Genomic DNA, 16,939 nt, shown 5'->3' on the forward strand with positions numbered 1-16,939 from the left:
ATGAAATTTCTGCCTACAATCGCTAACAAAATGTTAGAAATAACAGTAGAACATTATATAATTCTACAATTTTATAATGTCGCGTTATATGGAATACGAACAAAGTATTACTATTTTTTCGTCGATCTACGTTGTATTACTCTTCGATGTAATTGAAGTCGGTTTTTTTTTCGTTTGCGAGCAAACACAATTATTAATTACTAGTAACCCTTATTTGCGGTCATTTTCTAACAGACGCTATATTATCATACTAAAAAAAATAAGCTTTAATTTGATATAAGAAAACATGAATATTATAAGTACGCCATGAACGTAAAAATACTACAAATTATTACCTGTTTACTTATGGCTGATATTTAAATGCGGCCGAGTGGGCTTCAACACCCATGGTTTTTTTAATTTTTCAATATACATTGCTGTGATGTAAATAATATTTCATTTAATCGAGATGTCAATGAATTTTTTTTCGGAAAATTAATATTTATTTATCAATGTATTTGTTATGTAGAAGTTAGTTTTAATATCTACGCGATGAACGTAATGATTTTGCAGCGGAATCTTAGGCTACTAGTGGCAGGATGACGGCCAGTCCGCCGGTATTTAATTCTCCAGACTGAGGCACACCTCACAATGTGATTCGTTTCAAGCAGCACTGCCTTTTTAATGTAACTTTAGTGTAGTTATTATTAGTATATTTTATTAAGAAGTAATAACTTTTCGTTACAGCTTGGTGCCGAGTGCGTAGCAAGAGTCTAACGTAAGAAGGGAAAGCTTTCTACACTGAGGATGAACGAGTTAGACAGCCTGCGCCAGGAGGCGGAGACCCTTAAGAATGCCATTCGGGTATGCACATACAATAATTTTAACATTGTATATAACATTTCGATAACCTCTTAAGTTGAGGTGAAACCCTTAGGAAGAACGTCCACCTCGTGCCCTTCTAAAGGGCTGCCATTTTTTTTTCACGGCTTCATGTTTAGTACGCGATCTCTCCTATAGGTGACGCTGTAAAGTCCATTAGGGTCAACAATAAAAAACATTCCAAAGAAAATATAACATACAATGTAACTCAAACCTTTTTGTCTACTGTTACATTCGTGTGATAATATTTCAGTCGAAGGTCGATCAATGACATCATAATATTTTTGACAAGTTTGTGCAATGTTGCTAGTATTGTGTCACTATGTCGTCATAATGAAATATAAAAATTTCTCGAGTCACAATGTTCGTTACCGCACTCCTCCGAAACGGCTGGACCGATTTTTATGAAATTTTGTGTGTATATCGGGTAGGTTTGAGAATCGGCCAAAATCTAATTTATAAGACGGGGGATTGTGGAGGTTAATTACGTATGACAAAAAAAAAACATTTGCGGAATCAGCTAGTTTCATATAATAATCACACTGATACAGGCGGACACACAGTTAAACATATACCACCTTCTGTCCTTTTGTTTCACGATGCTAGAAATGGACATTAATCTAATCACTTTTTTCCAACATATTAATTCAAATTAAAACATCGAATTTTCGTTACTCCGACTACACATGCATACTCTACTTAATGATTCCTTTGACCCAGTTTCCTGGGCGTATAATATGGAAATACCCTTTTTTACTGCTCCCTAGTTGCTATCAACTTTTTCTGGTAAAAAGTATACGACCCAGAATGCAACATGTTACTGTGTTAGTTTTTTTAGGTTTTTTTTTTTGTTTTAATCATATTGTGCTGTACTTTCAAAATCATTTAGTAGCTTAATAAAGGAGAGGTGTGATCAAAGTCAAAATAAGTCTTGTTTAAGTAGGCATTTTAAGGTAATTTTATTCTAAAACCCGTGATCGAAGCTCGGTTCCGATAGTGTTAAACTTCAAATAAATTCAATAATAATACACAATCCTGCCTTTCAAACTATATTTGTCAATCACGTTCACCAATTTAAGAGTAATTTCCTAAAAAAAAATGTGATTGGCTAATGTTCATGCCACTCGATACTGTAGTCGACATCAATTCATGTTACAATAATAAGTAAATACATAATATGAAGTATTTTCCTAATACTATACGTGTTTGTGTATCCCACTGAAGTTTATCTAAATTAATTTATATGTTTTCAAAACTGTTCACGTGGCTTGTGGTCAGTGACGTAGCGAGCTCAACTCGCGTCCGGGGCATAATAGTAGTTTTAGACTAAAAGTTTTTAAAACCATATAATATGTCCAGCATTTTTAGTTTTGCGGACCATTCGGTTCCCCTTTGTGTGTAGCGCCCTTTGTAATTGTAGAAAGGTAGACAGGTCACAGCGCAGTTTAGGCCCAACAGCTGTTTCCCTAGACCTTTTTTCAGAGGTATCAGAGTAGTTATGCCAGACTCTTACTTGCTAAAAACCGCACGTGTGAGCAGTCTTCCGCCTATAGGTGGGACAAGATGGGGTCGCGCTAGCTTTCACCACCTGTTCTCTAGACGATTGTGCTTGTGGTGTATACTGATTTGTGTTTTCGCGCCCTCGAAGCAAGAGTAAATATTAGTAAGTTCGTAAAGTATAAGGCGTTTTAAATTAATCTGTCTTAACTGGTTTCAAAATCACTTCCCGAATCTATATGAATCTTAAATTATAAACCTGAAAAGTTTGTTTGTTTAAACGCGCTAAACTCAGGATCTAATGGTTCATCATCATCATCACTTCAGCCAATTACAGTCCAAAACTGGACGTAGGCCTCCACAAGTTCGCGCCAAAAATGACGTTAACTTATGTGTTTTGCCTGCCCATAGTCACCACGCTGGGCAAGCGGGTTGGTGATCGCAGAGCTGCCTTTGTCGCGTCGAAGACACTGCTACCCGTCTTCGACCTGTGTATTTCAAAGCCAGCAGTTGAGTGGTTATTCCGCCATCGGTCGGCTTTTTGAGTTCCAATGTGGTAGTGGAACTATGTTATCCCTTAATCGCCTCTTACGACACCCTCGGAAAAAGACGCTATAGTCTTCATTGCCGTAACCACACAGCTAACTATTGGTTCGAATAGAAAACATATTTTTGTTTTGCATAGCCCCATTACCGAGGAAGGCTATAGGCTATTTTTTTCCTCAAATTAACGCGAGTGAAACCGCGGGCACAGCTAGTTATAGTTATAAATTGTTCCACTTCGTCCGTCATCGTCGTGAAACATTGAACGGAAAACATTTAGTTTCAGAGTACAGTACGCGCCGCGTCTGCGCAAGGTCGATCAATTCCGTCGTTTGAATTCTCTGAATATGTTTTAATAGTTCGATTTCAGGTGAAACGTACTGCGGTTTTGTTCTTAGTATTTTTTCTTAATACGTTGGTTAAGTAAGTAATTTATAAGGAGCGAACATTACGTTACGTTTGAACTAAATCTCCCCCACTCTCGTTACAAAAATGGATTAGAATTTTGCAAATAATAAAATAGGTTACGTAACGAAAAATTATGAATACATAAAAAAAACTGCAGTGTTAGCCCGAATTTTGTAAATGATGTGTAGCGTATATAGTATGGAATAAAGCATTGAAATAATTAAATAAAAGCTGTTCCGAAACTAATGACATAAACTTTGTATTTGTTGCATTCCATTTTTAACTATGTGCATGTGATTTTATACCTCACTTAATTAATACGGATTGAAATGGATTTGAAATATTAATAACAATATGGTATAGTTAAAAAAAAATTTACAGATTTTTTATCAGAATTAATTATAATTATTATTCGTGTAACTTAAAATTATTGTTTTAGCCGAGCTTATTTACTTCTATCCCATTAATATTACGTTATTATTGATGAAAAAAAGTGATATTATATTACACATAATTGTAGGCTCATTAGCGCATCGGTCGCGCGGTCACAGCACTGGCTTGTGGCTGTTGCGCTAGCGATTGCGGGTTCGATCCTCGCTCATGGCATACATTTATATTGACCATACAGATGTTTGCCATCGTCTCGGGGTTTGTGTTTCTTCCGGACCCCAGGAGTGAATCTTTGTGGGGGCCGTTGAGTTTGAGGTGCTATTTATTTAATTTATAATGATTATCTATGTATAATAATATATAAATTCGTCTCTAAGGATGCCCGTAAAGCGGCATGCGACACGTCGCTCGCCCAGGCGACGGCAAACCTGGAGCCGATTGGTCGCATCCAGATGCGCACCCGCCGTACACTGCGAGGACACCTCGCCAAGATCTACGCGATGCACTGGGGCAGCGACTCGAGGTAATGTATCTGTATAAAAGATAATTTATTATGTTGGTAGCTTACTTCTCGTCGGATTTTTTTTTATATTCTGATTTAGGTTGGCATAAAGCTTACGGCTCATTTGGTAAGCGGTTACCGTAGCCTATTGAATTATAGACGGTTGCAACATCAGAAGCAACACAGGAACAATACTATTTGAGAGCAGTATTATTATCTGTGGTCTATTTCTTAGGGGCCCTTCAAGTATTGCGTAACGAAATTTAAAGGGGGGATTAAAAATCTTCAAACAATGCGTTACATAAGTATGTTTTAATTCAGCTTCTTATTACAAAAATATAGTGTATAATATAGATATAATAAGAGTTACAAAATATAATTGAATCAGAGAGGTCTGAACGAGGTTCTTATTAAAAATTATCTTGTAGGGTTTCGTATAAACACATCTACATATTTACTGAATAAATTGTTAAAAAACAGGTACTTAAAATAATAGTAATTTTAACACTTGCAAAAATTAAAAAAAATAGTGTGTGTGTCAGCTCTGACGCACGACTGGAGTTTACTCCTTCAGATCGACTGTGTAAATAGGCACAAAAAGGCTTACTAGTCTAAGAAAAAGTTTAATACCATATCAAATGGTAAATAAACGAATCAAATAACGCCATCTATTAGGGTGGCGGAGATGGCGTTATTACAAAACGTCGTCGTCTATCGGAACACTAGTCGGTTTCGATAGATGGCGTTACGAGAAACGTAACGAGGTCATTCGTTCAGTAGATTTTACTTCTCATATTTTTTTCATACCGGGCGCCTTATATGAAAATCGATTCTTAAGAAGTTAACTCCAACAAAACTGACTGCAAAAGTGTTTGAATAATAATAAATAAACGTTAATAAAGAAATATTTATAATGTGTATGATTATTAAAAGCGGTCAAAGAATTCATTAAGAACATCATAACTACTTCTAATCTCGTCAATTGTTAGAAAGATATCTTGTTTGATATACATATGTCATAGTATTCTGAAATATAAGACACTGACCACTCTCAGTCTATTTTTCTCGTATACTTGAATTTTTCCAAATCTTATTGTTTTCTAATGTTACTCATTACAATGAAATAACTTTTTCGGTTTTTTTTTTATAATTAGGCTTGCGTTTGACCACTATTTCAGCTGATTTTAAGTGACAATGCGGTCTAGGATGAAGCACGCTTACCTAGAAGTAGCCTATTCACTCGCGACTTAAAGATCCCCAGATTGTAGCTATCCGGAAACACAGACGCTGATAGAGGCTTCTATTCTTTGGCCGTACGAATCAAGAATGTATAAACGAATAAAAATCACTGAGCTTTGTCTTTATAATTTAATCTTTTATCGTAGCTTTTTGCGTAGAGAGGACTAATTAAAATATTGATGTAACATAAAATAGTTTCGAATAACTTTATAACGTTAGGACAACTGTCACGTCAGTCCTCCCGTGACCATGGTTGCTGTAAAGTTTCTGAAACGTCGGTCGGAAAATCCGAAAAAGTAGTTTCATTCTCTAAATCTTATTTCTTTAAGTGTGTAAATGTAAAATTTACGTATCATCCATCACGTGAGATACTTTGATCAGACACAAATGCTATTTCGACACATTGAGAACGCATTTTAACTATCGTGCAAATGAAAGTAGTGGCTAACGTATGGATTATATTAAATGTCGAAAAACATTTTACGCTTGTGTTATGACCCCCGACACAAAAAAATCGGTATTGAGTTTGAAATGCCGTGTGTCTGTGATATCGTAGCGCATGAAGAAATGCAATTATTATGATGTAGCTTTTTTTGTTGGAAAGCTGGCATAACATTATATAAACCTTTTCATTGTATCAAAATCAGTCAGTTACAAAGAATACATCAAAAAGTTTTATTGCAACTTTTTACTAGAAAATATGAAAAGACTCCCCGATCTATTATGTACAAGGGAACGTACCCATACTACGTGACCCGTTCGAGGGGAGACACGTTTGATTTAAATACGACGCTTGGTCACACAGGCGGGGTTTGGTCACGTAGTCAATAATCTCTTGAAAAATCTCATGCTATGATAATAAAGACAAACGTGAGCCAAAATATATATTTTTAACTTTCTGTTTGCAAAAAAATATTTAAACGATACTTTTTAATTCCTAATTAAAAACTCGAGGGGGAGGGAGGGTCTTTGCAAATACCTACGGTTTAAAAGTTGTAAAAACGGCTCACGTAGTATGGGTACGTACGTTACTTAATTTTCGAACATACGTGTTACCTAACTGTTGAAACGTCACAAATATTTTTGTGTCAGACGTTCTAAAACACAACACAAACTTAAACGCTCAAACAGTTATTGTCAAGAAAGGGGATCGAACCTAGCTCAAAAGCTAGCGGAACACTTAGACCAAATAGTCGTCTAGGTCACTCGTACATTGGGTGTGACGTACGTATGACGTAAGCGATCATAAAATAACATTTTTGATATGACAGAGTCAGTATTAATAAAACCATCGTGTGTGTATCGTAATCGTATACGAAATTTTCCGTATTGACGTAAAATATGACAGCACAGTTCTGCGTATATTTAATGAAATAAATAAATATGTAGTTGAAATATAAACTATAAACGCACACACTGTCGTCTGTTCGTATGATAAGCAACTTAATGCCTGTATTATAGACGTAAACAGTGGACTGGTACAGCTACATTTTTTACGATAAATAATATTTATTTATGTGGCGCCATCTATCTCGCGATATACGAACTAGACAAAACTGACGTACCCTACATCGCGAGATCAAAGTTATCCGAAGATTTAACATATATACAAGAACCCGACAACAACCGTCGGGGTGGTAGCCCACCAGACTCAACACCCGTCTGGTCGGAGGATTCTCCTTTTGCGATGGCGGATGAGGAACTTTACACCCTGTTCCTCACATCCCTCAAACTGGTGACCCCGACGTGATGTTCCTCACACTCTTCCAAACATATATAAGTAAATATTTTTAGTCCAGGTCTCGTACCCTTGGGATCTGAGTCATCTGGGTCAATAGAAAATAAAGATACCGTCATAAAATAAAAATTGGATTGCCCCAGTAGTCACGTAATATACAATGATTAACATGTCCGTAATTAACGAACACAAAAGAATCGATACCGAGCCGTTACCGTTAGACAGCTAATTAGATGAGATACATTCCGGACTAATTCATTAGGTCAGAAAATGTAACAACTTCACTGAACTTAAGTAATGAGAAAAGTTTTGTCTATTATATGAAATATACGGTACTGTGTATTAAATGTTCTATATATATTTATATGTGTGTACAACCGCTCCGGTGTAGTGGTTCATGTGGCGTGTATGGGCGTAAATAATCGACGGTTTTGCGGATTCGATTCCCACTCGGGATTGATATTTGTAGCTGTTGAAATATTTCTTTTCGGTTTGGATGTCTGTAGACCCATCTACAGTAGGGAATATATCGCCAGATCCTTCTACTACATGTAGACAGAGGCCTATTCCCAGCTGTGGGATATTACAGGCTGAATTGTATCGTGTGCAAGGTAGAGGCATTAAGCTATATACAGATACATACCACTTCTAATCTATGAATATAATTCAGTCAATTGTAAGCAGTATAGCTTTAGTCGTAAACCTGTCGTGTCGAAATTATTGCTCCTATTTTACTGATTGTTTACATAAAGCTTATCTATACTAATATTATAAAAAGTAAAGATTTGATTGTTTGTTTGCATTGAATAGGCTCCGAAACTACTGAACTGAATTCTTTCACTGTTGGGAAGCTACACTATCCGCAGGTGACATAGGCTAAGATATATTTTCAAAAAAAATTGGGGGAAAAAATATTTTGATTTTTTTTTTATTTATTTATTTATTTTTTTTTTTTTTATACAATGATAGGCTTGCGTTTGACCACTATTTTACCTGATGATAAGTGAGAATGCGGTCTAAGATGGAGCACGCTTACCTAGAAGTAACCTATTCACTCGCGACTTAAAGATCCCCAGGTTATAATTTTCTGAAAACACAGACGCTGGTAGAGAGTTCCATTCTTTGGCTGTACGGATCGAGAATGTACTAGCGAATCGCTTTTAAATATCCGTGCAAAGCCGGAGCGGGATGCTAGTATATGATATGCGATATGTGTGATTTAAATTTAAAAAATTTTAATCGTTGAGGAGATTATCAATACTGATGCTCTATCTGAAATTGCTTAGAAAAGATACTCCAATTGTGTCAAAATTTTATCGCTAGTAGACATAATCAGAGATAGATCGATTATTGAAAATGGACGTTACAGAGATTTTTCCTTATTCTAATTACTTTCGCTGAAGTTGTAAAAAAGTAAAACTTAGCCATATAGGTATATAAATTATGACGCATCCGTAATATGTCGTGTCCATCGTCAGGTATCAATACCATCGATTGAAATAGCAAGCCAAGATTATTTGCTTATAAACGTATTAACGCCCTCATAAAGACGGACGATAAAAAATTTACACCACTAATTCGCCTAAATTAAATTCGAATACAAAGTCATACACTTCAATAGAATTTGATTTTTTTTATCGTTACGTTTTCTTAGGAAATTACGTCGGATACACAAACAACATCCTCTTGCGTTTTCCTCAATACTGTAATAATATGGTAGTCTGTGATACAATACAATGGGCCTGTTTCACCGATTATTCATGAAGTTTATCTTGCAAATAAGTTACGAATATACTTTAACAGTTGGAGGTAGAATTAGGACACTAGGATCTGTTTCTCCTCAATTACTAAGAAATATTTTTAGATTCATAATTGCAAATAGAAATAACTCATATATTGTAATTCAATGGTAATTTATTTTTATCTTGGAATCGTCACTCGTTCGTTCATCAATACCGATGAAACAGGCCCTCAGAAGTCAGGACCTATGGTTGATATTATAGTTAATCTCGCACATAAGTTACGAATTGATTTTAACTGAAAGGTATTATAGTAAATATTTTTAATTTTCTCAATATATCTATTTTAATGACGACCTCTCTGGTGCAATGGTGCGTGTGCCGTTTCGGCTGCGCCTAAACACCGACGGTCGTAGGTTCGATTGCCGCTCGGAGTGGATATATTTGTGTTGGTACAAAATTTTATTTCCTGTCTAGTTGTGGGTCCATGCCTCGGGAGCACGTTAAGCTTTCGGTCCCGATTGTTATCATTTACACTTATAGATATCGTTAGTCTTAGTAGGGACCTTGGAGCATCGTGGTCGATTAAGCTCTGATCGTTCTTCTAAATGGGGAAAGAGGCCTATGTCCAGCTGTGAGATATTACAGGCTCAAGCTATTTTAATGCTCTTAGGCATTTAAATGTTATAAATACCTAAAATCGAGAATTAATGCAATAAGTTTGTGTCAGAGGCTAAATAAAGTTTAGCAATAACAGAGATTTCCGTTGAAATCCGTAATCCAGGTGTAAATCAGGTCACCTATCTTTATTTCGTATATACCGAGAGTCTTGTATGGAGAAACAAAATCTATGTGCAGAGACGCGATTGAGATACGATTGGATTCTTTTAGTTTATTTTCGTTCGCTGATTGTTATTTATAATAATATTTCATAATTTCATTAAATTTTACTGATTGTGATAGACTTAAAAATAAAATAATAGTATTGCGTTTTAATATTGCAAAGATTAAATTAAATATTTATTATATTCATAACAGCAAAAACTGTCAGTGTCGGACTATATTAGCAAACCTAAACAGTTTTAGAACTGCTGGTCTGAAGTTACAATTGTAAAAAAAAACGCACGCCCAAATTAAAACAAATATTTTATGTACTTAGTACAAATGGCACGGGAAACTAAGAACCCGTAGATCTTTTAAAATATAATAATAAAAACATTGTAAAGATGGAGTTTGTTTCGTTGTACGCACGGATATCAGGAATGACGAGCTCGAATTGAAAGATTATGGATACCCAATTTATCTAAAAGTGCTGTAGGCTATATAACATCACGCTATGCGCAATAGGAGCAGCGTATCCACGAAATATGTTGCAAAAATGAGGTCGGCTGGTAGCATTACAGACACAAACAAATAATGTTTCTTCTAGTTTCGGTTTTTTCGTGCGAGCGAAGCCGCGAGTGAAAGCTAGCCCAAAATAATCTCGTTGAAAATAAAATTATGACTGTGAAATTACTTTACGTTTTTAAACTGAAACGATTGGATGATGCTTCTCGGAATTTTTTATAGTATTGTTTTCGTGAAAGCAGTAGCTGTTTATGTAGCATCTCGGATCTTATTTGTATTCATTCATATGTAATAATTCATATATAATCAATTCTACATAAACACGGCAAGAGAATGTTTAAAAATCGATTCCTATATTAAAAGAATTTTGCTCATGAATTCACTCCTTTCTCCTTAAATTTCGAAACTAATTCTTTTGTTGAGGAATCTATTTGGCTTGTAAACAATCTTTGATCAATGCCTTTGATCGAATTATATGGGGATGATTCGATCGGGGATAGGATATGGGGAAAAATACTACGAAAAATAAGTATAAACATATATAATCTATGAGTATAGTATATTCAGGTTTATTATTAGCTAGCAAATTGCAATCCTCCCCAGAAGCTCTGAATCCTCACCACAGGATCATCACAACTTATTTAGCTGTGGCCTTCAGTAAGGTTAGAGTACTTCCCCGGTCGGGCTGCTCCAGATTTTGAGCAGGATATTTCTTGCTGTGTCGTACCTTAATTAATTATTATACTATATTAAACATTTTAAACTAATAAGATTGTTTGTTCACCAGGAACCTCGTGTCCGCCAGCCAGGACGGTAAGCTGATCGTGTGGGACAGCCACACGACGAACAAGGTGCACGCGATACCGCTGCGGTCTTCTTGGGTGATGACGTGTGCTTACGCTCCCTCCGGATCTTACGTCGCGTGTGGCGGGCTCGATAATATCTGCTCCATTTATAGGTAAACATGTTTCGATGACAACATTATTGTATCTTTCAGACATCATGTGGGCAAACATAGCTAATAATCGAGAAAAGAAACTACATACTTCGTAACTGCCATAAAAAATAGATTACTTCGTTTTAATGTTTTTCACAAATTTGATTAATCTTGCAACATTCCATCAAGCTTGAAATACTCGACATTGCTGCCAACCTCCGGATGCCCCGTCTAACTTCGTTTTTCGCCCACATGACTGTCTCCGACATGTGATATATTATATTTCATAATACGTGAAATGAATCAATTTTCATATCAATTGTCTTTTTCTTTCTGTTGGAAACTATTAGCAAAAAAAATTGTGATCTTCTGTAAGGTCCAGGTGCCACACCTCAGTTAAATATATTTTCTAACTCGTCTTTTGCTTTTTAAATCAGCTTGAAGACACGCGAGGGCAATGTACGCGTATCGCGTGAGTTGCCAGGGCACTCTGGATATCTGTCCTGCTGCCGCTTCTTGGACGACAACCAGATCTTGACCAGCTCTGGTGATATGACTTGGTGAGTGTTGTACCTATTGTTGATTACTAACTGCCATGATTAATTAATAGACAACTTGAGTCATTTATCTCATAGTAGTACTTTTATCATGTCTTTGTTCTTGGGAGTTGCTTATTACAAGATTCTAGTCATGTTTTACGTTAGTATTACGTGGATATGGAGTGTCTGTTGAGTAGAATATGTGAGGCACTTATAAAAGTCACTATTAGTCTAAGAACATATCAGTTAGACATATCTATTCAGCGCGACTTTCCGAGATCAGGAAAACGTTAATAGACTAACTTGCTTGCTTACGTCACATAATGTAATATATCGGTGGATTCTGTCACAAATTCGTTAGATACATAACAATATCAAACTTAAAATATAACAGTTAATGATTACAATCATTCTCTTAATAATCTTTAATCGATAATAAGCTAAAGTATTTATTTATTTATTTATTTATTCTTAATGTACACCAAAATACAGACACATATAATACAAGATACAATACAAGATGTACAAAGGCGATCTTATCGCTAAATAGCGATTTCTTCCAGATAACCTTTGGGAACTGGACACGATACAGTAGCAGCGGTTAGAAGTGTGCACAAATTAAGGAGGAAAAATCAATAATAAATAGATAAAAACTACGATATGATAGACTTACATGATTATTAAAGAAAAAAAAACATATAAATAAGTAAATATTTTAGTGTATACTATATAATATACATATACACACACATAAACATACATACACACATACATACATACACATAAAAATATATACATATATACACACACACATAAATATATACATACTAAGTACTATACTACTAAGTACTAAATAATCAATTAACCACGCAGCGCCCTCTGGGACATCGAGACCGGTCAACAGTGCGGTCAGTTCACGGGCCACACGGGCGACGTCATGTCGCTCTCACTCGCGCCCGACCAGCGAACCTTCGTATCGGGGGCCTGCGACGCGTCCGCTAAGCTCTGGGACATTCGCGACTGCCAGTGTAAGCAGACCTTCCCGGGTCACGAGAGCGATATCAATGCGGTTACGGTGAGTCTTGGTTATTTGTTTAACTGTATTTAAGAATATTTTAAATAGTATTTGATGTTACTGTTAAGGAAGCTGAGGAAGATGATGATGATGATGATTAAAACTTTGTGGTCCTAGGTGAATTCCCGGAGTAACTTTTATGTATATGAAATTTTTGTTTCTTTACTCGTAGCTCTTAATAAAGCTTTAGCTCTAAATACCTTAGGGTATTCTATATTTTGAAGTAAAAATTTTGAAATTTTGAAGTGTCCTCGATTCGCAATTTACTTCAGTACATTGTCTACCATTCTAGTAGAAACCTATCCGATAAGTTAAACGACGTTTACACAAGTGACAAGTGAACTACGGTAGACGATACCCTTTAACTCGTCCGTGGAAACATTGTCAATTTTGGTCGGTGGACTCACGTTTGCATTAGGAATACTAAGATAGAATAATTAGTTCTCTTAAAGCAAGCTGCCTAAAACTAAAAATCGGAATAACAAAAGCACGGGCACTATAAGCCTGTGGACATAACTTTATATATCTCCTATAATATAAAAATGAGTCCCTGAATGTGTTGCTAAGCGCAAAACTCGAGAACGGTTGGACCGATTTCGCTAATTCTTTTTTTAAAATATTCCTTGAAGTACGAGGATGGTTCTTACGGAGAGAGAAATTCTAAAAAAAAAAAAAATTAAATTTACTGAAAAAGTCTAAAAACAACACGTTTCTATACTCCCATACAAAAGATTTGTGATAATACTTAAAAGTCAATTTGAACTTTAATACCATACGATAAAGTTTGTGTTAGGCGATACGAAGTTCGCCGGGTCAGCTAGTATATATCTATATATATATAAAACAACATTGCCACCCGCAGTTCTTCCCGTCGGGCTTCGCGTTCGCGACGGGCTCGGACGACGCCACGTGCCGCATGTTCGACATCCGCGCCGACCAGGAGCTGGCCATGTACTCGCACGACAACATCATCTGCGGCATCACGTCCGTGGCCTTCAGCAAGTCGGGCCGCCTGCTGCTGGCCGGCTACGACGACTTCAACTGCAACGTGTGGGACTCCATGAAGAGCGAGCGCGCCGGTACGGAGCCGCGCCTCGGCAACGTTCGAACGGGAATCGAATCCGCGAACCGCTGCTTAAGTGCCCACGGGGCACACGTACCACTACAGCGGTGCGGTTAAGCAATACATTAAAATACAACGGCTACAGCCATGGATTGTACCTGTTGCGGGTTCGATCCCCGGCCATGGATTGTGCCTGTTGCGCTGGCGGTTCGGGTTCGATCCCCGCACGTGACGAACATTTGTACTGTTCGATTGATATACCTTTCATACGTACGAAGCGCTTCGAATCATCTTTTTTAATGCGCACAGCCAAGGAATGGAACTCCCTGCCGGCGTCTGTATTTCCGAGTTCATACAACCCGAACATGTTTAAAGCGCGAGTGAACAGGCTTCTTCTGGGCGAACTCGCTCCGTCTTCGACCTCGTCTGTGCTCTAGAGCTAGACTGAGGTCAAGAGTAAGCCCATAACATCAGGTGTTTGCCGTGGTCTGGGTGTTTGTGCAGTCCCCGTGGGTCCCCCCACCGTGCCTCGCAGAGCACGTTAAGCCGTCGGTCCCGATTGTTATCGTGTACACCTGTAGGGAATATATCGGCCAACCCGCATTGGAGCAGCGTGGTGGATTAAGCTCTGATCCTTTTCCTACATAGGGAAAGACGCCTATGCCCAGTAGTGGGTTACAGGCTGAAGCGTAAAAAGAGTATATACACTCCTAAAAACTTAACCATCTTCACTTATTTACTCTTGCCTAACTTATCTCTTGTAAAGAAAATCAGTTTTTTCTTCTGGTTAAAGTTATTATGTTACTTTTATTTTACTTTTAAAACTTATATTTCTTTATGTTTTATGATGCTCATAAATAATAGTACTGCATTTAATTGATTAGTTACTTATTTGAATGAGGCTTTGTCAAATAATTGTTAGTAATTAAATATTTTTGTCGCAGGTATCCTTGCCGGCCACGACAACCGCGTGTCGTGTCTTGGCGTGACGGAGAACGGCATGGCCGTCGCTACCGGCTCCTGGGACTCGTTCCTCCGCATCTGGAATTAGGCTGCCCTCCTCCGCACCGCGACCTCTTTACTCTCCCCAATCCTCCCCAACACTCCCCACTCCCCAACCCTCCGGACTCCCTCTGATCTCCGACGAAAGAGTACCGTGTGTTGATTTGATTTTGGAAGATATTATGATTCGAAAATTATCGTTTCGTTAATGTAGGCGATTTAATATTTGTTTTACGAAGTGTTTTTTGTTCAATTGAAGAATTTTATTGAAAATTTTCATGCGGGATTCTATCATTGGACGACAGTTTTCTGTATTCTGTGCGTATCTTTGAACTTGAAAAGATTGAACGATTTGATATATATGTTGATGTGGAAGATTTAAATACCTATATTGTGTGTTAGAATGTCAAAATTGTGTTCACCTCTTGAGATTCGATTTAAATCGATAGAGAAATCGTATCGCTCAAATATAAAAATGTATGTTATATTGAAAATCAAACACGACGCACAGAATATAAGAGCGAAAACGCGAACAAAACGGCCGAACATTCTAGAAGCCTCATTTATAATTTTATATGAACCTCGCTCGATCTCCCAACAATGATTTGCGGTGTGAATGGATCGCGTAAATGCTTTTTTCTAATACATTACTTTAAAAAACCTACGTCCCACTCGTTTAAAAACTTCTCCCTTAAAAATAAAGATCATATTCGCTTGTTTGTTGAACTCGATGCTACACTGATCTGACGATTGAGACGAGTCTGAACCCTGTTACGACTGAAATATAGTCGTTTTTTCATTAACGGGGTAACGACTTTTTCGCTTATTTATTGTATACATAGGTAAATTCTAACAAGGATGAAGCATTTAAGGAATAGTTAACTAAGTGTGAGAGATGTGTGTCTGTCTGTTCATGGTATATTTATATATGTAATGTACGATAGTATAGACTACGGAGCCTGTCCTACGGCTAACGCTGTCCCACTTGTTTCTTTTGATTGGTGAGTCTGTTTTATTATTATCAGGTACTGAGTAACATATGATGACTGTTTTTTTTTTTTAAAGTTGAGGAACGCTTATTCAGATGTAGTCTACTAAACTGGTCCTCTGCTTTTTAAGTTCGATCTAAAGATGCCTTGAAATTTTTGAAATTAAACGTTTTAATAATATGACTAATATCATTACATAGTATAAAACAAAATCGCATCTCGTTGTCTGTATGCTTAGATAGATCTTTAAAACTGCGCAACGGATTTTGATGCGGTTTTCTTTAGTAAATAGAGTAATTCCAGAGGAAGTTTTATATAGGTTTTTATGCATAACACATGCATAATATAGTAGAGAAACACTCATAGTTTTTGCAACCGCGCAAAGCCGGGGCGGGTCGCTAGTTCTCGTATAATTTGGAAATGAAATAAAAAACCAAATTAATTTGAATGGTTTTCTTGTTAACAGCTGATAGTTACTTTTATATCTCTGACACTTACCATTGTATTATATTTTATAACCGTTTTTTTATTCCTTTTCAGATATAAACATCGCACAAGCAAAAGTGAGTGCATAAACTATCATCTTAAACTAAAGAACCAAATATTAATATAATTGTGTAATTTATTGTATGGGAAGATTTTGTTCGTCGCTGTATACATACATATATATACATAATATATTTATAATAAATAATTAATTCTGAGCTAATTTATGATGTGAATTATTATTTTGTTTTATTAGATTTAATCCGGTTATATAAGAACAGATCGAATTAATGTAAAGATCTCTGGATGTACTAAAATTGATCGCATCTTAATATAATTTGTACAAATATTTTTTTTAACTGGCAACACTTAAAGTTATGATAAGTACATCGACGGATCCGTCAATGACGCCATCTTGAACTCAGCGTTGCCACGTCCAAAAAAGTATTTGTGTGAAACCTTGAAATTCAGAATAGATTTTATGTAGGGCGATTTGTATCTCGTTTACAATAAACAGTTTTAATGATTGATATTGTTTATCTTTCTACAATATCCATATATTTAATGTGTAATATTTAATGGGA

General features: G+C 36.5%; 1 protein-coding gene across 1 annotated transcript; it reads left to right on the plus strand.

Annotated features, from left to right (window-relative positions):
* Nucleotides 1-786: 786 nt before the first annotated feature.
* On the plus strand, nucleotides 787-16,883 carry LOC123666498 (guanine nucleotide-binding protein G(I)/G(S)/G(T) subunit beta-1). The gene is made up of 8 exons (XM_045600585.1): nucleotides 787-843; nucleotides 4,077-4,222; nucleotides 11,052-11,222; nucleotides 11,639-11,761; nucleotides 12,614-12,815; nucleotides 13,678-13,894; nucleotides 14,823-15,881; nucleotides 16,410-16,883. Exons 1-7 carry the CDS (start codon nucleotides 787-789, stop codon nucleotides 14,927-14,929), a joined length of 1,023 nt encoding a protein of 340 aa, XP_045456541.1. The 3' UTR covers nucleotides 14,930-15,881; nucleotides 16,410-16,883.
* The last annotated feature ends 56 nt before the right edge of the window (nucleotides 16,884-16,939 follow it).

The sequence above is a fragment of the Melitaea cinxia genome, chromosome 26 (genome assembly GCF_905220565.1).
Source record: "Melitaea cinxia chromosome 26, ilMelCinx1.1, whole genome shotgun sequence".
NCBI classification, from domain to species: domain Eukaryota; kingdom Metazoa; phylum Arthropoda; class Insecta; order Lepidoptera; family Nymphalidae; genus Melitaea; species Melitaea cinxia.

Coding starts and splice junctions, on each gene's coding strand:
- LOC123666498 (XM_045600585.1), top strand. CDS start 787: ATGAACGAGTTAGACAGCCTGCGCCAGGAGGCGGAGACCCTTAAGAAT. Junction 4,223..11,051: donor CACTGGGGCAGCGACTCGAG/GTAATGTATCTG, acceptor TTTGTTCACCAG/GAACCTCGTGTCCGCCAGCC. Junction 12,816..13,677: donor GCGATATCAATGCGGTTACG/GTGAGTCTTGGT, acceptor TGCCACCCGCAG/TTCTTCCCGTCGGGCTTCGC.